At 43.0% G+C, this 24,099-nt stretch overlaps 1 protein-coding gene across 1 annotated transcript in view; it reads right to left on the reverse strand.

The window, feature by feature from the left end:
* LOC143984099 (A-kinase anchor protein 17B-like) overlaps window positions 1–24,099 on the reverse strand; it is a 51,712-nt gene that overhangs the window by 21,934 nt on the left and 5,679 nt on the right. Inside the window, exons 2-4 of the mRNA XM_077484431.1 lie at window positions 8,351–9,120; window positions 6,458–6,576; window positions 1,078–1,303 (exon numbers count right to left, since the gene is read on the reverse strand). Coding sequence (XP_077340557.1) covers window positions 1,078–1,303; window positions 6,458–6,576; window positions 8,351–9,106 — 1,101 coding nt within the window. The 5' untranslated portion in view covers window positions 9,107–9,120. The remainder of the gene's footprint in view (window positions 1–1,077; window positions 1,304–6,457; window positions 6,577–8,350; window positions 9,121–24,099) is intronic.

Raw genomic sequence — 24,099 nt, forward strand, 5'->3', positions numbered from 1 at the left:
GTGGTGGAGCACTTTTTATTGAAGATTTGGGCACATTTTTATATGTTATGCTTTATAATTGTTCTAACTAAAGTGTGAATCGTTTATGACATTTTTTTGGTATTTAGGGCATTTGCATAGTGTTTGATTTGCACAAAAGGGGCAGCAGCCCTAGGTCACTGAGTGGGATATATTGGATTTTGGGTTGGCGCCCTTCATATTTATTATAGCATCATATAGATGCTTTTTTTTTTTCTTACTCACCCCATTGTTCTCCTTTAAATTAATGACCTAAAACTAGTAACCTTCTGTGTGACACATGGCATGAAATTTTGTTTCTCGCTTCTGGTCGTTTTTGTTACATGTAAGTGCAAAGATACTTTTAAATAAATGTTTATTTTACCGTACTGCACTATGAAGCCTCTTCCTATGTATGCGGTATGCTTTATAGACACAGAGGACACACGAGATACATTGTAACAAAGTGGAGCAATTATCTTACAAGGAGGGAGTGCCCTTATAGGAGCCTAATGAGTGGGATATCCCTGGTGGCTGTAACCTGTGTGAGCGAGTTAGATCTCTATAATTTGAGATCCAGTCCTTCTGGTAAAAGGCATGTGTTTATGTGTTGAAAGCACCTTTTTTGTGAATCACTTTTCATCTACAAGAGCACATTAATTGGACTCTCTTTTTTTCACTACTAAATGTTGATATGTTGATTTTTTGCTTTTGAGAATTTTTTATATGTATTGTATGATCATTTTTATTGGTTTACATCATAAAGTATCTGATAGGTTGTGCATTTATATTTTTTTACATATTTAGTTAGTCGTGTATTCGGACCTAATAGGTAGCATCACCTTTAATAATATACACTTAGTTTGGGTGAGCGCAAAATATTTCTCTCTCTCTCTATCTATCTATCTGAATTTTTACAATTCTCTTTATAGTCAACTATTTTCTTGCACAAAAAGTGTACTTATTTTAGGAAAGAGGAGGAAAACACAAAATATGTTATATGACAAATATCCCCAGTTTAAACTTTCGCAAACACCTGTGTGGACTACTTGTAGATGTATATTTCAAGAAAACACTTACATTCACTTTATCCAGGAGAACAGTGAGAAGCTTGATTGACTCAAGACGTCTCTGAGCAAGTGTAAGTTTCCTATCTTCCCATTCTTGTGTCTCCTCAATTTCATCTTCAGGACAAGCTTCTTTCTGTTCGGCAGCTTTCTGTTCTCGTTTCTGTCTCTGGAGTTTCCTCTTCAACCTGGCTTTCCTTCTCCTGGCTCTGGCTTTTTTCTCCTCAATTGTTCTTTTTCTGTAGATTTAAGGTAACGGCTTTCATTTATTTTAAATTTACAACATTAATTATAGTTTCGTTTCAAAGGTACAAAAAGCAGAGCTGTGTCAACCTAAAAGTAAAAAAAATAAAAAAATAAAATCCTTCCAGATTAGCAAATTTTTGTAGCAGACGTTTTTGTATTGTAGATATTGATGTAGGCTTTGCCAGTACTAAATCAGTGCTAAGTGGAAGTGTCATCTAAAATACCAAATCAGGCCCAATGTCCTAATAGGAACACATCCCTTTAGACATGCAGTATATTACCAAGGATAAAAAAAAAAAAAAAGTATTATAGGGAATAGAAGTTTTTTTGTCAATTTTAGAGAATTATTGCTGTAAGATTTAATTCATTTGAATAACTAAATGGCTTGTTTAACAATCATATACTGTACAGTATGTCATATAATTTTTTAAATAAAAGGTTACTTTTTCTTTTAACCAACATACATGGTGAGACTATCTGACACTGTCTAAATAATGGATAGATTCTACACTATTAAGATTGTATATATAATTGGAGCAATAATTGCAATAGTTTTATATAGAAAGATAATGTGCATTTATTCTTATGTATTAAAGCAGATTGTAACAGATATGTAGGTATAACAGACACACACGGAGAGTAGGATCAACCAGAAAGCTTTTTATTTAACGGTAGCAGGGTTATCACAGCCGGGCAAAGCAAGAGTCCGTAATACAGTATAAATGCACAACGGGGTAGCAGAGTCTGTGTTGATAAAGGGTAATACACTCCAGACTGGCCAAACAAAGAAAGTAACAGAGTTCTGGCAAGTAGGGGTAGTCCGTGCTCAGTCATGGATACATAAGAATAAAGTTCGCTCTACTCAAAGCGTAAGTGATCACAGGGTTAATGCACACTCAGGATAATCTCTTTTATATAACATGTACTTGCAGGAAGCCTCAACAAGCTTTGTGCATTGTACATGTGCTAGTTCCACAGCAGAACCATCTAGGTGTTCATATAACTGTTTGCCGGACGTGTATTAAAGCTCATTCCAGCAGGGCATCACCTTGGGGTACAGAAGTCGTTAGTCTCAGCCCACAATTAAACCGCAGGGAGGATAATTTGATCCACTACCATTGCACCTCCACCAAAGTGAAGGTGTGGAGTTAGACTCCCCCTACAGCCCTTGGGTCAATTAGCATGCAGGTGCCCCCTCTGTCTGCATCTATAACAACGGGGATGGGGTGCTCTTCCTGTATGTCCCCACCTGTTTTGCAAACCAAGAGATGCTACCCTAAATCTCGGGGCTGCTGGCGGGGTCCGCATGAACCTTTACACAATTAGCGGGATAAATCCTTGATAAATTAGTATCTTGTCTCAATTCTGTCCCAGATTTCTGCTCTACTCCCAGGGAGTATCTCTGGGTCACACCCCCTAGAAACTGACTATTAAGTTCTCCCAGATCATTCCCCAGCAGAATGTCTGCAGGTAGTCCTGCCATTACCCCAACAGAACAAAGTTTCTCAACAAACCCATAATTCAGGAGAACTCTAGCCTTTGGGATGTGTTTCCTGGCGCCCCCTGCTAGTCCTAATCGATCCCGGATTCACGACACAGGGATCAGCGATGGTCAGAAAGGTGCCTGTGTCGCGAAAACCAATGACATTTCTTCCATCTATGGAGAACTCCTGCAAATGCTGCTGTCTTTTCTCTGGGTAGCTTGGCGTAAGTGGGCGAACCCCATAGACTCATTGAGGGGTGTCAGTGGCTGTTGGAGCCATCCATTCACTTTGGGGGGGGGTGGGAAAAAAGTTCCTCCTCCAGTGGTAGTTCAACATAGTTGACTGGACGAGTGGGGTGGCGGTTCCTGAGGCAGCTGGTTACAACCATAGCACTAACGCTCCTGGGGTGGGCCAGATGTTTGGGACTGGTAGAGAGGTGATGGAGAGGGTCCCGTGGGGTGGGAGGCCGGGTCCCCAGAAGAGGGATGTAGGAGGGTTAAGGAGTGGGCGAGCAATGTTCTGGGCCTTAGGCGGTTCGGCCACCCATTTTTTCCAATGTGGCTTGATGGTGAGAACCTCGTCGGCCAGGGCAGCCGCTCGCTCGAGTGTGGCTGGGTTCCTTTGCTTCATCCACTCTCGCACTTCCGCGGGACATTGGTTATAGAACTGCTCCTTCAGAAAGGTCTGAATAACACGTTCGAGGGTTAGGGCCTGTTCTCCCTCCAGCTAGCACCGGCAGGCCCGGGATATCTTGTGTGTATACATTTTAAAGGAAAGGTCCCGGATCCAGTGGGTTTCTGGGGTTACAGGGTAGTGTTCTAGCACAGTCTGTTTGACCATAGGGTAGTCCCAATTCCATTGGGTGTCCATTGTCCGGTATGCAGCAGCTGCACCCCCTTCCAGCAGGCCAACCAGGTGCCTCACCCAGTCTGTACAAGGTACATTCAGTAGTTGACATATGTGTTCAAATTCTTGGAAAAATCCTTCCACATCCCTGTAGCTTCACAAAGGGGCTTAAAGTCCTTACGAGTCACCCTTAGTGGGTCAGGTCTAAGAGCTCTTGGGCTGAGGAGAGAATCTCATCCTCTGGGGTCTACCCTGGCTTACCTCTCATGAGCTCTCCGGATTGCATCCCACCTGTCTTCCAAGATGGCTTCGGAGCCCAGGATGGCCATCATCTCCTCATACCAGGCGACCGAGGGGCTTGAAACGGCAGAGGGAGTGTGTTTTGTCTCTGGCTGAAGACCATCCATGCTGTCAGCTCCTTGCAGGTTGTCTTCGATGGCAGTGACCATCTCATCTTTGGACAGACCCCTACAGCCAAGGCCTAGTTCCTTGGCCTTTTCTTGCAAAGTCGCCAATGTCAAATTCTTTTATTCACTACCCGGGCTAGTTTTAGCACTAGGGGGTTATTGCTTTCCATTATCCTCTTCCGCAGTCTGATCCCACTACTGCCAACCAGTTGTAACAGAGATGTAGGTGAAACAGACACAAGCGGAGAGAAGGAGCACCCAGAAAGCTTTTTATTTAACGGTAGCAGGGTTAACACACAGCCAGGTAGCAGCTATCACAGCCGGGCAAAGCAAGAGTCCGAAATACAGTATAAATGCACAGTGGGGTAGCAGAGTCTGTCTTGATAAAGAGTAATACGCGTCAGGCTGGCCAAACAAAGGAAGTAACAGAGTTCTGGCAAGTAGGGCTAGTCCATGCTCAGTCTTGGATACATAAGAGTAAAGTTTGCTCTAGTCACAGCGCAAGTGATCACAGGGTTAATCCACTCTCAAAATGGGACACAGCCAAGGGTAATCCACTCCTGGATAGAGGCTGCAGGACTGGCAAAACCACACAACTGCCTTCTTCTAGCACATGTTTCAACAAAAATTAAAGTCCCTCAGACACACTTCCCTCCCACTCTTGGAAACAGGGCAGGTTAACCTGTCCAATGACAATAGCCACACAGGTCAGGTGTATTCAAGTTTATCCGCAAGTTTATCCCTCCACATCCCATAATATATGTTTCTTCCAAGGCAGACACAAACAATGAAATACCACCACACCCCAAACGATCCCAGAAGGGGACAGCTCTCTGGAGCGTAAGGGACAAGGAGGTACAAAGACCATGACACAGATATATGATCAAATATTAACTAAAGATATGTGTCTTGTCGGGAATGAAAAGAAAGATAAATAGGACTTTGGCCCCTTACACACTGGGGCGGTGCGGGTGCTGGCGGTAAAACGGCAATATTTTTAGCGGCAGTATTCAGCCGTTAGCGGGGCAGTTTTACCCCCTGCTAGCGGCCAAGAAAGGGTTAAAACTACCACATAGCGCTGCTGCAGCGGTGCTTTGCAAGCGGTATAGCCGCACTGCCCCATTCATTTCAATCGGCAGGAGCGGTGTGTATACTTCAAAGATGCTGCTGGCAGGACTTTTTTTACCATCCTGCCAGCGCACCGCTCCAGTCCTCGGGCTTCCACACTGGAGTGTGAGGACCGGCTTATTCAGGGCGCTTTGCGTGGGCTATTTTTAGCGCTGTAGTGCCTGCAAAGCGCCCCAGTGTGAAAAGGGGTCTAAAACACTTTTTTTTTTAAAGAAGGTACTATTTTAGGAACCTTCCAGACTTGGTCATATGATCAAAGGGCTAACCATTTAATTAAGTGATCTCTGCGTAAGGGTAGGATCAAAGGATCAAAGTTTTAAAGTGGTTGATTGGTCCTTCAGCAGAAATGGCCTAACCTGTTGACAGGTGCTTGGGATAGTGTATATACCCCAGGAAAGGTAAGTATTTCAATTATTTTTTATTCTATATTTATCCCAGCAAGCTAGTTAGCATTTACGTATAAGTCCACTTTAAAAGATCACATAATGAACCCTATAAAAGCACTGAGCAAAAATTTGTTTACATAGTCCACAGATATGGTGTTTTCCTTATTTGTAAACTAGGATTTCCATACACATACAGTACTCATGGCTAATATCTATTATACCAGTAGTCAGTGTTATTAAACAATAACTATAAAGGCTTACACACACAGGTGTACAGAGTACGCTGCGTTCAGATCTGTAATGTATATTGATCTGAATGGCACCCCCATGCATGTAAAATCGCAGTGCGTGATCAGAAACCACAGGGAAATCACATGGTCAAAATTAGCATACAATTTCTCTGTGGGCTGCGTTTTACAAAAAGATGCATGCACTTTTTTTCTGTGGGAAATTCAGGCCATTGAAATTTTTGGGCTGGCGTGCTTTTGCAAATGCTGCCCGCAGAAACGCATAGATGTGAACCTAGGGTGAAGGCTGAGATCATTCTGTTCCTGTGCCGCTGCCTACCAACTGTTGATGTTTACATCTCCTTTTGAATCTATTCACACACCATCAGTCTTCCAGAATGACTGTACACCGAGGTCATTCTTCACCTGCACTGCTGCTGCATCTTCAGGGAGATATGTAAATAACAGTGCATAGGCAGCCGCGCAGGGGCAGAATAACTGTAACATAGTACACATCGCAGGTTCATACAGATGTAAACACATGTATGACCGTATGAGTTGAGTTGTAGTACAGACCACTTTTGTATTCAGCCCTGTGGAGGAGGCCTTAAAAAATAAACTGATATAAACATGTCACAGGGCATTTTGGATCATGTTATCTGTATATACCTCTCTTCTTCCTCCTTCTCTTGCTTCCTCTCCAGCTCCAGCTCTTGGAGCTTAAGACGCTCCGCAGCCCTTTTGCTTACTGCCTCCTCACTAAAGTGGTTGGTGGTGTCCAAACATACCTGATTCAGAGAAAAAAGGAGAAACTGAGATGGTCATATTTTAGACTAGATAAAGAAAGGTTTGATTACAAATTCTGATAAACTTCTAAAAAGGGAGACTTATCTTCCCCTGTTATCTTTCCCAGAAGATTCTCCCAAAATGGAAAAGATTCGGTCATTGCCTGAATGCCAGGGCAATGTGCACCTGGCACCTTAAAGTGTTAGCCCTTGTACACACGGTCGGACATTCTGACGGAAAATGTCAGATCGGACCACGTTGTCGGAATAATCCGACTGTGTGTGGGCTCCATCGGACTATTTCCGTCGGAATATCCGACGGACAAAATTTTAGAGCTGGGCTATAAAACTTTCCGACAACATGATCCGATTGGACTTTGTCCGATTTTGTGTAGAGAATTCCGATCGGACAAAGTGCCACGCATGCTCAGATGAAATTCCTAGACCAAAGCTATTGGCTACTAGCCTGAACGTAGTCCCGTCGTAACAAAATAACGTCATCACGTTACGTACGATTGGATTCTCCGACAACTTTGTCTGACCGTGTGTATGCAACACAAGTTTCGGACAAAATCCGTAGGCCAAAATCCAACGGATTTTGTTGTCGGAATGTCTGACCATGTGTACAAGGGCTAACTAAACCTGTAAAGTCCTGTGACTGCTATCAGTGTCTGGCTGAGCACTGGTTAAAGCCTGTAGGAGGAATTTTTATTCTCCTCTGACTGTCCCATGGGGCCGCATTACTCCTGACCCTCTGCTTGGACAGTGCTGATTGGCCTGGTGCTGATCATATGCACCCTCACAAAAAAAAAAAAAACAACTCTCTAGCAAAACACACCAAACTGAGCATGAGCTCCAAGGCTCTGTGCTATCAGGAGATGGGAACTGTGGAAGAAGGGGAGGATCAGAGAAGACAGGGTCAACCAGACTTTTTACACAGTGCACAGGATTAACTCCTTAGGTTCCACTGTGAGTATAACAAGCATGCTTTACTGCATATACAGACTGATTTTACTGTTGTGGGTTTAGTAACACTTTAACGCACACCGAGATGGTATAGAGCAACCCAAGCGGTCAGATGTTGAAAACATCAGCTGCAAATGTTAAAAGGATAGAGAACGATTCCCTAAAAAGTACCACACAAATGCCGAAAAATACACACAGATAGGAATAGTAAAATACTGACATACTACATATAGAAATATGTGGAGGACTTTAAAGAGAGCATTGTTTGATGCGAGACCTGTATCATTTCGATTTTTATGAGGAAGTTATAGACAGAAGAAATAAATTACAGGGGATAAAATTAAATCAAGAGGACACCAAAGGCGGGCATCCTGCTCAATATAGAATTATACAGCAGTGCCCATAATATGATCTGTATGTAAACTCTAATAATCAGCTTCTCGTATTTGCTCATGTTTGGTCTGTTAAGATATAATTGGAAGCATGTTGTTCTGTTTGAATGCAAAAATCCTATTGATCTTGTCAGAAGTTCAGATCTGCCCCAAGTCCTCTGCAACCTTCCTGTGTTATCTCAAAGAGGCTGTTTAGTCCTTTTAGTTCTAGTATCTCTTGTTCACTCTGTGTGGAGACACCAGAAGAAGTGCATTGTCACTTGTAAATACAGAAGCCATGCTTTTGTGTTTATAAGTAAAAATGATGAGCAAAGGGCCAGTGCCAGAGGTGGTGGAACAGAGTTATAGCGTGTTCCAGCTGAAAAACCCTGGTTTTATATGTATACATATTACCTATTTACAACGTATATATATTTTACCTTGAAATCACAAGCCAAAGACTTCCCATCCTCAGCAGCATACATGAGTTTCATGCCTTGTAGTGAACTCATAGCATTCATGGCACTTGATTTGTCCTCATATTGGAGAAAGGCATCAAAAGCCTGTAGACTGCCAGGAGTCACTGCACTCCCCACATCCTCTTCTCTGTATGGATCAAGCATAGGTATATCAATATAGATTATTTTTCCATATTTTTCAAAAGCACTTCTTAATATCTCCTCACTTAGCTTGTCAATATTTGTGTTCCATTCAGAAAACCATTTACATGGTAGTCCTTCCAGATGTATACAAGATGACACAGTAGAAGAGTCTGTGATGTCTTCTCCATCTTCTCCCTCTTCTAGCATTTGTTCACTGGTCTCTTCAATGGCTGAACGTTCTAGAGGAGCCTCGTGTACCTCAAGTTTTGCAGGGTCACTTAGATTGTTTATTTGCAATGTTTGTCCATTCATTTTCTCTAAGAAAATCTGACACATTTGTTTAGTGTCTGTTTCACCTTCCAGTCGAATAACCTCCTTTGTGCTTTTGACAACCCTGAGAGAAGTGAAATAGTTTGGTGCAACCATAGTTTTCATCTGTTCCAAAATATCCCAGTGTGATACTGGTCGACATTGTTCTGTCTCTTCTGGGACGTTGACTGAGATGATTAATTTTGCTTTTGGTTTGAGATAGAGATGATAGGTGGCACATAACTCAACAGCTTCGGAGTCATCATAGACTGGAGTAACAGTCATGGTGTTCTGTGGCCCTGCAATACATAGTTTAGCAAGTAACATTGTTATTTCAGGTGACAGCAAAGCTAAAAAAACACAGGCATGAATATAAAGGGATCAATTTATGGGGAACATGTCAAGAAACAGGATCAAAATACTGAACACACACTCCTTTATACCAGCATAGGCTGTGAATATACACCCAGATACAATGCCTAATATATATAACTTATAAATAACTTTATAACAGTTTTACAGAATATGCATAGACTAGCTATAAACATCTTGATCCTAGAGCCCCATACACACTATCAGATTGTCTGCTGAGTTTTTCCTTCAGATTTACCAAAACCATGTAGTAGAAGGACCTGCCTGATTGCATACACATTGAAACTCCTAAGGTTTGACCTCATATTATATGGTTTTGGTAAGTCTGAAGGAAAAACTCAGCAGATAATCTGATAGTGTGTACGGGGCTTAAGACTAATTCTCTAGAGATTAGACTATGTATTGGTACACCTTGGAGGCAAAAATTAGCACGTACAATGTTAGAAGTAATAATTTTCACGCAAATAGAACTTGTTGGAAAATCTCAAAGTCTTACAGACCAACAATGTCTTTCTGACCAACTTTGGCCAGGCCATTGCTTAGACTAATTTTATTAGACCAGAAAAATCTACCATATTCCATCTAGTGTGGGGGGGGGGGGGGGCTACTTCATTAGACATAAGCACAGTTTATTGATTAGGTAGGCCTTCACACCACATTGTAGTTCAAAGGTGGGCAATGAATTTTCCCATTGGACCTCATGAGAAACTGGGACTGTTGTGGAGGGCCAACCTTAATTCTGCTCAGTATTAATTTAGGTCTGTAAGCACATGAACATAAAGAGAACAAAACACCTGGCTCTAGGAATAATAGGTATGAACTAGGTTAAGAAATAGGTCTCATCCAGACAGTAGTTTTTACCACCCCCTGGCTAACCACCCAAACTATTAAATAGCAGTTAGATGGAGTTGTTTACATGCTGCAGTCACAATGCTTTGCGGCCTTGGCATTTATAACTTAGGTTGCAGGGTTTAAAAAGTGACACCACTTGTCAAACTCGCCTATTGAGTTAAATCGGGCCATTTCACAACCATGTGCAATGCACACTATTGCAGTGTGGTAGTGCATCATTATAGGGTTAAATCAGGCAGTGAGGAGGCAACATAACACCCCCTCACTGCCTGTCACATGCCCTCTGAAAAGCACTGTGACTGGAAGGATATAGCCTAAAATCCATACAGCAAGGATTTCTGCAGATTCTGACCTGGAGTGAAGAACGAGGTGCATTGCTCTTGTGGTTTGCAGCTGGCAGGCACTCTAACACAGGAATAATATGGCTGGATATCAGAGAGGTGGGAGAGCATCAAGATGTCTCCTAAGCAATGCTCTTCTGTCAGAACCAAACCTCCCCACTGTTCCAATCAGCTTTTCAGGCTTTCTCCTTCCAGATCTTCACACAGACATATCTGTCAGCTTCTCAGTGAGGAAACTGACAGATTCAGAGAGGCATGCTAACAGTGGAGACATCAAGGGCCAGATAGGGACGGCCAAGGGGGCCGGACGTGTCCCTGGGGACGCAGTTTGCCCATGTCTTACTTGGTAATATTTGCTGACATAACATACTAAATCTGACTGCACAAGCTAGCTTTACAGTGAACACTTCAAGGTTACCTGTTATCAACCCAACTATAACAAACACAATGAAAATACTGAATATAGGTTTTGAGGAAATCTAGCAATTAGTGACCACAAAAGACAGACATAAAATGAATTTGTTGACAACATACTTACATATTCCTAAAAAGGAGTGAATAAGTAAAACATTCCTCACTGACCTCTGTAATTGCAGGCACTATGCAGCAATTCATTTTCACTAAAGTCATCCACATAAAGAGATTGTTTTAAAGTTAATTTATTGTTTTTTAGGAATATGTAAATATTTGAATATCCATAGCCAGGTCACATGTCCACTTTTAAGCAGAAAGTCAGCCAACCCCCTCCTGGTGATTGGTCACTAGGGCACCAAGGAATGGATTGTTGGAAGGCCAGGGAGTGTCACATGTTCTCTAGTACCCGGCAGACTGCATTCTCGGCAGGCTGGCAAAAAGGAACAAGTGGAAAGTAAATACATGCTGCTTACCGTATGTTCAGTAAAATAATTTACTTTGTTAATTATGTGCACAGTACAGATTCGCCTTAACCTGGTCATATGAATAATGAGAACGCCTTTGAAGAAATATTGACGTCCATTTTTCACTGAAATGTATTTATGCAAATCCCGAACATAAAGAAGAAGTAAACCTTGCGGGGAAAAAAAAAGTTTTTCCCTCCCTGCAAAGTAAAGGCATAATGTACTAGTATGCATCACGTACTAGCACATTACGTGACACTTATCTGCAAACAAAACCTGCGCCATCCCAGCTGCAGGCTGCATCCATATTTGCCCCTCTTCCTTCCGGCTATGTGACTGGCCAGAGCCACGTGACCTCAAGCGCACAGGAGCCACCAGTCACGACACTCGGTCCTGAAAAAGCAGCACGGGCGGTCGTTCCTTCAGAGTGCATGCGTTGATTACATCATCGTCGCAGTATACAGTAAATATCTTCTGCGCAAGTTTAGGAGATATTTACATTACCAATAGGTAAGCCTTACTAAGGCCTACTTATAGGTACAAGTACTGCAGGGAGGTTTACAACCTCTTTAAATTGGCTGCATTGGGGCACTGTTATCTCATGTCTATGGGTACCTTATTTTATGTACCTCTGTCTCTGAATCACTATTATTAGCAGCATGATTTTTAATTTGTCTTTGTTTCCTGTACTACAACACTAACAGAGCCTTTTATCAAATCCCATTCCCTCCTTACAAGCCCTACATCTATCTACCTTTCCCTAATGAAATGTAAGTAATCCCTTGTGCATTTGCATTGTGCAGTCGGTAATTTGCTCACTGCTATATAGTGTTGTGCAAACAACTTAGAAAACAAAATGTATCTTATCCAATCTAATTTAAATTTATATTGACAATATTCAAGAGAAAAATCAAATATTGGAGATTTGATTCCTAACCTTTGGGGCCCATTCATACCTTTGTGGCAGAGTTGCCAACTTTCAGTAAAATTAAGTAAAATTAAGAACAGTTCGTAAAATCTATAACTTTTGCATCTGTCAGCGAATGTTGACATACAGACCTCATGTCTGTAATGGGTATTCATGGAGAGATGCAAAAACTACAGATTTTATGAACTGTTTGTAAATTTAGTGAACATTGGCAACCCTGCTTTGTGCTGTGAATGTAGAACTGCATGTTATGTGCATTAGCAGGCTGCAACCCAACGCACACTAACACAGCTCCAACACACATTTGTTGCAGTGTACCACAATGCGTGGTAACACATTGCCACGCATTATGCTAGGCTGCATTTCATAAATGGTGCAAGTCTGTTTTGGTGTTGCCAGCAGATACATTTAAATAGGCTTCCTCAACGCAATGCATGTTAACATGCAAAAAAAATGTATGTTATTGCAACTCACCACACTATTAAGGTCTGAAAGGGCCCTAAAATTGATGCTGTGTTTTGCCCGTGCAGGACTAGGCAACAGCTTTACTTTACTGTTGCACTCCTCAATCACACATATTAACCTTAATTACCCCAGTGTACTATTTGGCTGTTGTTGTAAGAAAAATATATGGTATATCTGGGTATTTGGGAGCATGTGAGTCACTCCCCTTTCTCTACCATACTATACTGTACAAATTAAAAGAGTACAGAGGACAGCTTGAAGACTTCAGAAGCTTCATTGTAAAGTGACATTGTGCTTTGCCCATGCAGGCCAAAGCAATACGTGCATTTTTTAATGTTTCCCTGTCCAGCAGCATATATTGCCTTTCACTCCCACATGCTCTGTACAGCCAGTGGGAGTAAAAGGAAAGCCTTGTATTAGATACAAATCCTACATCTAGCATACACAGGGCTCTGGACTCATGTGTGACAGTGCCGTTGGATCCAGGTCACATGCTGCTCTGAATAAGAAAAGTACTGGTTTAAAGCATACTGTCCGTGCAAGTCATACTCCTTTGCCCCTTAAAAACATTCTTTAGAACGAAACGCGCAGAGAGGAGCTACAGCTATCACGTCTGCTAGGGTGCTGCATGTGTCTGACTGTATTTCATATGAGTTAATTCCCGCTTGTTGGAAGTAGTTTTAACTTTTATTTAATACTACACTATGGTGTCCGTTTATGAAGCAGTGATCAGCGGTGATCCCGAGGATCGGCGCTGATCACAGCCCATAAATGGTTTATGAACCAGAGATAATCAGGGGAAGAAGTGTTTGAACATGTTCTCCCGCCGATGATCTCCATACACTGAGAATTCTCATAGACTGAGACAGTAGCGGACAGTTCATGAAGCTGCGATCTCAGCGCTTCACTGTGTCAGAATTCACACTCCCCGATTCATCAGCTCAGAGGTGGAGAATCGGGGAGTGAAGAGAGAATCCTGGGGGATCTGAGGGGGAAAGAGGAAGATAATTAACTTCCTTATGCCTCGTTCAGACCCAACCAAAACTCTAACCATGTCCCCCTGTCATATTTACATTATATATATATATATATATATATATATATATATATATATATATAATGTGTGTGTATATATACATGTTGTGAGGGGGTTAGCTCGGCAGCGAGTGTGTGTGACCCCCTGGATGGGTTCACCACACAAAATGAGGCACAGCAGACAGCGTTGTAGGTGAAAAAAAAAGGTGCTGTTTATTTATACTATATGCAGTGAAAAATATAACAGCAAAACAAAAAGAAACATGAAAAGAAATCCTGGTGAGCTTGACCGCTTACTACACAAGTAGGTTCCCCATCTTACAACTGGGTGCAGCCTTGTGCTGCCCCAGCCCCTATCTCCCTGTTTTAGAAGTTTGCCACACAGGCGTTAACTCACAGGACAGGACAGGACAGGTAGATACCACACTCCCCAGTCTACACAAACACAGAACTGGTTCCAGGATGGAGCATCTCCCTGGGGTTTTTTGTAGAGGTGTTAACTCGCAGCACTCCCTCTAGTGGTATAAATCGGCATAAAGCCTGAATCTAGGGCATATATATTTTATAAAACAGTAAAGAAATCTGTGTGAACCTGCAGGAGCTGACCTAGATCCCCTGGAGGTGTTTGTAGGATTGGAGGCAAAGAGTTCTCCCTCTGGGCCTGACTTGTCATATCTTGGGGTTCCTGAAGTGATTTATTTTTTGCTCAGAGGACGGACGCCCCTTTGATCCCCGCCAGGGAACAGGTCACATCGTTGAATGGTGAGCCACAGCATCCTGCGGAAGATATGCGTTCTCCCCGAGTTACTGTGCATCATACTCTATGCTGCAGGGTAGCCAAAAATCTCAAAGTGCTTAAACATGGGAATAAACCATTAGCGAGGACCCAGAAGGGGGTTGCCAACCGGTCTGCCAGGGCCAGAGAGTCTAAACCTAGGGATCAAGTACTAGTGGTTGAACCTACTGTGGCGAGCAGGTGTCTCACGGAGGGACAGGAACCCTCTGAGATAGAAAAGGTTGGCGCTGCTCTCAGTGGTAATGAAGGTAGAATCTGTGCTGGTGACTTTTTACACCCGTTGCTACCAGATGACCAGATTGAGGACTGCCTGGCTGAATTAAAAAACATGGCATCATTTAAAAGGTGGCCCAGAAGCCGCTGGGCTGAATTAGGGCAACCGCTCCTCACAGAGGAGTACCAGGAAGTGTACCACCAAATGGAAACTAATAAAAATGACTATGATAGGTTTACAGCAGCAATCTGGTCTTGAAATTATGTGGATTCAAAGTAGGAAGGGGGCATAGACCTGGGTGCGTGCATTTGGGGAAAAAAAAGATGCCTTTTCCCAGGCCTTAGGCCAATGTGGTATAAATTGTCCAGCCCCGAGCCTGGAACAGGGGGGGGGGGTTGGTTGGTGTATGTGGAGAGTCAGTCTGGGGCAGGGTTGAGAAGGGGTTAATTGAAGAGGGCAGGTACGTCCCCTTCAGATCTGCTTATTGCCATCTGAGTTGAAAATGTCAGAGAGAAGTAAGTTTGGAGAAAGTTGGCTGTTGAGCCATCAAAGCTTAGAGGAGCTTGAAGCTGAATGGACCCTTGTTGCCCATGACTTGATCCTGCTGGGTGAGCTTGCCTGAACTGGGACTTTGCTATTTTATATGCGGAGCGTGATTTAAAAGGACTGTCTTATACTGTTAAGAAGAGTTTTTGTGTTGTTTGAACTGCCTATAAAGACAAAGCCTGTCAATTTTCTATTGCATTTTGCTGAATAAAGCCTTTTAAGTTGACTGAACTGTCTCACAGCTGCTTGTTAACCCCTCGGATCCTGACTATATATATATATATATATATATATATATATATATATATATATATATATAATATGTATGTAGCACCCTCTGCCAGAAGGTAGGTGCTAGTAAGTCATTTTTACTAGGTTATTGTAGCACAGGCAAATTTAGGCATGCTAGGCCTGTCTGTTTTGATCTGGGGGCTGGGAGTGGTCAAAGTAGCTGTTGGCGTTACCACCTGTACTCTGGCTCTAGGGCGCCTCCCCCTGTTCCAGGGAGAAGGTTCTGGAAAGGGGGCTGGGCCTGGAATTGGAGTGGCAGGTGGGCCTTATATATAAGCTGAGGTGATTCTCCACAGGAGGGAGAGTCGGCTGGGTGAAGTGAGGTATGGCATGTTAGTCGCAGGAGGCCATCCCCATCTGGGTGGGGGGGGGTGCACCGATCACAGGAGAGGCCTGGAGAGAGCTGTGAGGGAACATTGTCTCTACATGGTCATTAGGAATGTCTCTGCCACCACACGGTCGGATGGCAGGGAACTCCTGGAGCAGAAGGGCAGGTGAAACTGGCAGTACGCATGGTCCAGCCAAAGTTCCTCATCAAGGACTCAAGGCTGTTGGAAGTTCGGTGAGTGTTACCACAGTGGGGTTGGAGGTGCCAAGGGCTGGAGTGCCAAGGAGTCTGTGAAGGGAACTCTGCTAGTACACGGTCACTAGTGGAGTCTTCATCAATATACACGGTGGATGATGGGGAGTCCTGGATCAGAAAAGAGACTGTGGGAATCTGTGTCAAGTCGATGTTGCCTGTAGGCACAAGATTTGCAAGTTGGACTGGCTGGGAACAGTAGTCATTTTTTCCTAGAAGATATGCTTTTAACCCACTGGGCCTCTGGGGAGAGGTTTTGCAGGCCTCAGGCCTACTGGCAGTGAGCAACAAGAGCCATAGGAGGGAGGCTTATTCAGAGTGGGCCCCTACTATTCAACAGAAGAGGATGTGTCATATTTCAATACAGTGACTACAAGTTTGTGCAGGAAGAACCAAGTGTACAGGAGGAAACAAGTTATGGGCAGGAGGTAAAAGAAATCTATGAACATTGCTTTTACACGGTCATTAGTGATGTATCAGCCACCACACGGACGGAACTCTTAAGCCCCATACACACTATCAGTTTTTCTTCAGATTTTTTGCCTTCAGATTTACCAAACCCATATAATATGAGGTCAAACCTTAGGAGCTTCAATGTGTATGCAATCAGGCAGGCCCTTCTACTACACGGTTTTGGTAATTCTGAAGGAAAAACTCAGCAGAAAAACTGATAGTGTGTATGGGGCTTTAGATGTAATAGTCTGCGGAGGTGGGGACTAAGGAGGAACAACAGTCTGCATGGAGATGCAGAAGGAGATTCATACCTAAATATACACATTATATCTTCTGGCTCTACTTTTATTCAAACTGTACTAGAATCGTTAAATATGATGGCAAAGGCTTATCCTATGGGCATCCCATATTCCTATCCCTAACCAAGTTGTACCCCCCCAATAAAACAACAAAAACAAAGCTTTCAAAAGACTGTTCATTGTCTCTGAAAGTGATGTATGAAGTCTGGCAGTGGGGTGACTTGGCCGATTGTTTGTTTTTAGCTGCAACACCATGGCTACATATATATATATATATATATATATATATATATATATATATATATGTTTTGTCTTGTTATGTCTTGTTAGATTGCGACACAATTATTGGTATGGTGACACTTTTGCTCATCCTGTTCCCAATTATAAAGTACTGGTTTGCTTAAGTTTTACAGCTCAACATACTCTGCAACATACTGTAGTCAAGAAGAACAATTTGACCATATGTAGAATAACAATTAGAAAAGAAAGAATGAAACAAGAAAGAAAATAAACTACGGTTGGGGTGACCAGACACACCAGGCAGAGGAGCGCTTGTGACAGTTTAAAAGGGATTTCGAAACAATGATAAACCTGATTTATGGAAGTGTGCATTGTTGCAAACAGTGATTTTCCATTGAACCTGAAAAGCTCTGTGATTGTTTACCATTTCCTTTTCCCTATAAAGCTATGGCTAAACCAAGGATATAAGTCACTGTTGTTCCTAAAAGGAAAAATGACAACAGGCTGAATTCTTACCTTCCATTCTTGACGATAGATCTCCCTTGTAGAGCTATCATCATCAATCAGCATTTATATGTCTAAATTACCATGTAGGGGTAAATTACTGAAGGGGGAAAAACCTGAACTAATGCCCCATACACACGGTCAGACATTCCGACCACAAAATCCGTCTGATTTTTTCTGACGGATTTTGGCCGAAACTTGTGCTGCATACACACGGTCGCACAAAGTTGTCCGAAAATCCGATCGTTGTGAACAAGGTGACATCAAACATGTACGTCGGGACTATAAATGGGCCAGTAGCCAATAGCTTTCGTCTCTTAGTTTATTCTGAGCATGCGTGGCACTTTGTCCGTCGGAATTGTCTACACATGATCGGAATTTATGCGATTGGATTTTGTTGTCGGAAAATTTTAGATCCTGCTCTCAAACTTTGTGTGCTGGAAAATCCTATGGAAAAAGTCAGATGGAGCCCACACACGGTCGGATTTTCCGACGATATGATCCGATCACACATTTTCCGTTGGAAAATCCGACTGTGTGTATGGGGCATAAGACTTCTGTTGTCTGCCTCTGAATGGAGTCCAGAAACATTCACACAGTTTGATGAGCTTGTAGAAGTACAAGTACCTCAAAGCTCCAAAACCCTTGGACATGTGGAACAACATTCGCTGTAGCTGGACCTGCCTGAATAAAGGTCTGAATTTGTGGAAAGGCAACACAAACCAGGATTTAGGATGCCAAGGGAGGGGGGGGGGGGCAAACGGTCATTTATATCCCTATTTGAGGAGAACATATTAGGAAATGAACATTCCACATCAACTAGCGCATTTGAAATTATTTAAGATATATAAAACTGTGCTGCTTTATAGATCTGTGGTCATAGGGAAGGCACAATAGAAGCATCCTAGGCCTACGCCACATACTAGAAAAGTGGCCATGCCTGTTTAGAGCAGTAGTAGCAGCCTGGGTTGTTCACTAAGGGCCCATCACTGGTATGTCATTCCATAGACTGAGCTGTCAGACAAACTAATTTAACCAACAAATTTGCTGCCACCACTGTTTTTATGTATATACTATGCATGAAGTATGGCACTTATCTGTGCAACGTGATGGGGATGGACTACAAATTCTCAGTACTGTTATCACTTTGCTGTTACCATTTGAACTATACGAGATGACATAAGTCAGAAGAGTGCACGGCAGAGCGTGAAGAAGCCAGGGACTTCAGGTCAGGCTAAAACGTGTTCAATAATTATCTAAATGGAAAAAAACTCCACCAAACTTGATTTCTTCACAACCATCAGGATCCATAACTTTCTTAAAGCAGAGGTCAACCCTAAAGTGGAGCTTCCGCTCATTGGAACCCTCCCCCCCTCCGGCGCCACAATTGGCACCTTTCAGGGGGGAGGGGGGTGCAGGTACCTGTACAGGACAGGTATCTGCACCCACTTCCGGCGTAGATTCTGCAGAAGCTACGCCCCTTTCCGCAGAATCTAAACTTTCTGAAGGTCCCCCGCTGCCTGCTGGGAAACACACGGATCCCAGAGACAGCGGGGACCATCTTTATTGCGCAGCGCGGCTCGCGCATGCGCAGTAGGGAACCGGAAATGAAGCCGAAAGGCTTCACTTCCTGATTCCCATACCCAAGATGGTGGCGGCAGCACCCGAGAGACGATCGGGTGGGTGGGCAAGTGTCACGATTTTAAAAGTCAGCAGCTGCAGTATTTGTAGCTGCTGGCTTTAAAAAAAAAAAAACGGCGGACTCCCGGCGGACTCCCGCTTTAAGGCAGGGCAAAAGGGGCAGCTGCCCTGGGCCCTGTCATAGTTGTGGGGCCCAAAGCAGCTGCTTCATACTTGCCAACTATCCTGGTTTAAATTTACTCATCTCTTGAGGTTTTGTCCCATACTGTGTCCCAATATCTCAGTGTGAAGTGCTGCTATTAATGCTGCCCAGCTCTGTCCTATTGTTGTGTACAGATGACTCGCCTGTAGACCCTGTGTTTGCATCTAAATTACTGGCATTCATATGTAAATAGTGGCAGCCGGCAGCATTGATATGTATATCATGCCCCCCCCCCCGAGGTCATATCCACAGTAATCTCTAGAAACCAAGCAACAAGCAGAAATCATGTGCTGTAACCTCTAGTAACAGATCAGTGAGCCCTGTGTGCTGTAACCTCTAGCAACCAGTCAGTGAGCGGTAATGATACACTGTAACCTCTGGCAACCAATTGCAATAGCTGCCTTATCTGATTCAGTAAACTGATTTTGAGTCTAGCTGCTATTTATTGTATGTCTCAGACCAGGTAGAGAGTAAAACGGCATGGGGGGGGGGGGGGGCCCACGAAAAGTTTTGCCCAGGGTCCAATCAATATTAAAGACGGCCCTGTATGTGGTCCATTAGGATGTCATTGTGATAGGGCAGCCTGCAGGTTGGATGCAATGTCCAGGCTGTACCTGCCAAAATACCTCTAAACATGGGCTGCCTCAAAGCACTGATTGCTCTTATTCATCTCTAGCAATGTGAACATATGAGACAAAAGAGCTATAATTAAGAACTCTCAGTCCATAGCTAGTGCTATCCAGGAAACATCAACAGCAAAGTCAAGAAGTCCGCCCAATTTATCTGTAAAGAGTAATTTCATGCAAAAAGTGGTGCTAATGTTATCCAGCAAACAGTACAGCTGTGATAAAATTAACGGTTCACCTTGTATTACCAATCACATTCAAACTTCAGGGCAGCTTAGAATCTAAATGATGGCTGTAAAAAAATTGCATAGTTATTCATCCAGCAGAACTGTTCATTCTATGCAAGTGAGGCAAAATCCAGTGTTTCCCTTCTATTTTCTCTACAGGTTGAATGTTATTTATTATTTAATACATGTTCAGGAAATTCTGCATTATGACCACTAGATAGAGCTGAGGATCATAGGAAATAAGTATGTATTTCCCTATGATCCTTTGCGCCATCTTGTGGCCATAATGAGGTAATTTCCTGAATTACTCTATTTTTTAAACAACCTGTAGAAGAAATAGAAGAGAAACATTACATTTTGCCTCATCCACACAGATTGCGCAGCAATTTTGCTGGACAAAAAAGATATGCAACATAAATTAGTACTAACACTGATTAACATCTGGTATCCTGTGTGTGTTTGCAAATTCTTCACCTATGTCACAAGCTGGAGTTCTCAGATTACAAATAAAAGAGGGTTAGATGGAAATATGAACTACTGTAATGCATGGGTAGAAAATGTTAATACTGATCACATAGGGAAACGTGCTACGTGCATGCATTGCATAGTTTATTTTTTCACTTTGACTGGTATGTATCTTTATAACCTATTGCTGCAAAAAATACGTCAGGTTTTCACAAAGCATAGAGTGTCAGAATTCTGTGCTATGCAGCATCCCAGTTTAAGAAGTAGAGACAGCAATACTTAAAGCATGAAAATTGATTGACCTGCGTTTTTACAGACTTACACTGAAGGCTAAACAGAAAATATGGATAATGAACACTATAATGATTTAGAAAGCAGCACACGCTGACAGTCAGATTGTAAATTGTAATCGTTTGCATCCCTTGAGTATTATAATCAAATAAAATTGATACAGCTCAAATCTCCATTCTGATATCCCAACCAACTGGCCACAATGTTTGCATGTGCTGATTGGATTGAATACTGGTTTGTCAAAAATATAAAAAGACTACAACAAAATGGCACCCGTCCGCACACACTACCTGGGCATATAGTTAGCCTCTCTTAGTAAAAAATGGATTCAAGTTGGTCTCCTATCCAAGGGAGAACCCCTCTAAAACGTTTTAATGTTTCACCCCTCTACATGGGTAGGAGACCAAGCTGAAGCCATTTTTTACTAAGAGGAGCTCACTACATGCTGAGGACGTGTGCGGACGGGTGCCATTTTCTTTTTCCAGTCCTTGAGTATTACAGCTGCATTACTTTCATGCCTAACTAGAAAACACCCTTATTTTTAGAACAGAGATATTTCATAATGTAAAACATGCTAAGTACTGGTTATGTAAATGAGATGAGTTTAGTGGTTTGTACATGTTTCTTTTTTTCTTTATAATGATCAGGAATAAAAAAAATACATTTAAAAATATTTATTTTTTGCAGCTGAATATGACATTATACATATTTATATTGTGGTGTAGAGAGCCAGTGGGTAAAACTTACAATATTGTGGGGTTAGGATTAATTGGGGAAAATCAATTTTATTCCCCATAACTGATTCGGCTCCCCCGCCTCCCCACACCATTTTTGCAATGGGTGTCCCAATTTAAAGTGGAGTTCCACCCAAAAGTGGAACTTCTGCTTATTCGTCTCTCCCCCCCCCCCCCCCTTCCGGTGCCACATTTGGCACCTTTCAGGGGGGAGAGGGGAACGGGGACCTATTTTGACAGGTCCCCTTCCTCACTTCCGGAGACAGCGCAGTGGGGCAGTCTCTCAGAAGATTGTCCTCCTTTCTCCGTCGCCGGGACCAATTAGAAAGCGTAGTACGCTTTGCGCATGCACAGTAGGGGGCCGCCTGTAAAGCCAAAAGGCCAAAAGGCTTCACTGTGGGCTTACCAGGAGAACGGACCTCTGCTTTAAGTGTTTAGGTATTGCCATACAAAATGATCCATCCCGCTATCTGACAGACAATCTATATCCTGTGTTGCAGGGATTAATACTCAAATGACGACAGGTATGGAAAACATTTCCCTTGACCTTGGTGGGTCAAGTAAATCTCCTTAAGATAACGTTTCTTTCAAAATTCCTTTATAGCTTTAGAAATACCCGGGTTTCTATCCCAGTTGTGTTTTTAACAATTTGGATGGGATTAATTCTTCTGTTATTTGGGCTGCATCGGTCCCTCGGATAGCTAAATCCAAGTTGCAGTTACCACTTTCCTCTGGTGGACTGGCAATGCCTTGCTTTCAGAAGTATTACTGGAGGCTGCTGTCCTGGGGTTCTATTCCGCCCTGACTAATTTGGTCTATTGTGGGCGAGGGCTACACCAGAGACATGGCCCCCAGGCGTGCGACAGTTCGGGGATTGGAGCGTGGCCCTTGGGGTAGACAATACTATCTCACCCCAAACTCAGTTTTGGGGCAATCCTAAATTGCCACATATTAGCTCCAGATATGGCGTTACAAAAAATACAACAGATTATGCTAGCCAGCTGTCTACGTCCCTTCCCTACCTTCAAGGAAAACTTTCAACTTCCTTCTTGGATGCTTTTTATGCCTTGTTTCCACTGAGCGGAATGGTTTGGGTCGGTACAGTTTGGAAGTGTTACAATGGTCCGGTCTATTCAGGTGACAAACAGGGGCCATACGGGTTTAGAGAAAATGCCTTTGACGTGAGCATTGACGTTTTTTCTGTCTGCCAATCAGTGGAATGTATAGTGTGATGCCAGTAGCTCTGCCCTAACAGTACTGTACCATTTTCTATGGCCCCACATCTGAAGCAGGACCCTGAATGGTGCGGTAGGGTTCAGTTGTATGGGCTACTTTCATAATGGAAATACTCCAAATAGCGTACCGTACCAAACCAAACCAAACCAAGTCGCTCAGTGGAAACATTAGATACTTGCAACTGAAACATGCCGTACAGGCGCAGTTCATGGTGATAGTTACTGTACCACCTCATAGAGTAGAAGGGTTTCTTACCACCCACAATGCAGATAAAATCCATTCTTCCAGTGGCGGCTGCTCATAGGGGGGCCAGGTTTATTGGCCACCCCCCCAAAAAAAATTGAGCACCAGCGGCCAATTTATTTCTGCATCATGGGTGGTGAAACAGACAGATTCCCTCCTATTCCATTCCTGGTGGGCTGATATCCCTACCCTCAAAGAAGAGGAATGGGATGAAGGAGTACATACCTACAGTTATCTTCTCGTCGTTGTAAAGTCAGAAGTTTTTTTTATCTTAATGCATTCTATGCATTAAGATAAAAAAACCTGCTGTTGGCAGCAGTCCCCCTCAGCCCCCCTAATACTTACCTGAGCCCCATCTAGATCCAGCGATGTTGCAGGAGTATCTTGGCTGCCCCTCCTTGTTGGTTGCGATGGCAGCAGAGCACCATTGGCTCCCGCTTCTGTCAATCAAATTTAGTGAGCCAAAGAGGAGGGGAGCGAACCACGGCTCCATGTCTGAATGGACACACAAATCAGTGGCTTGGCTTGGGTGCCCCCATAGCAAGCTGCTTGCTGTGGGGGAACTCAGCAGCAGGTAGGAGTCAGAAGCGCAGGCGAGGGACCCAAGAAGAGGAGGATCTGGGCTGCTCTGTGCAAAACCACTACACAGAGCAGGTACGTATAACATGTTTGTTATTTCTAAAGAAAAAAATCTGAGATTTTAGTATCACTTTAAACTCCTTCATATAGCTTCTTACACCCTCAGCGTCTAAGTGGATTTTGCAAAGTAGATTTCAATCTATAGTTAAGATATGAGCCTAAGTTATAATTGTAAGTTAT

This window comes from Lithobates pipiens, unplaced genomic scaffold (assembly GCF_037356315.1).
Source record: "Lithobates pipiens isolate NorthernLeopardFrog02 unplaced genomic scaffold, aLitPip1_a1.2 Scaffold_1, whole genome shotgun sequence".
Taxonomy (NCBI): domain Eukaryota; kingdom Metazoa; phylum Chordata; class Amphibia; order Anura; family Ranidae; genus Lithobates; species Lithobates pipiens.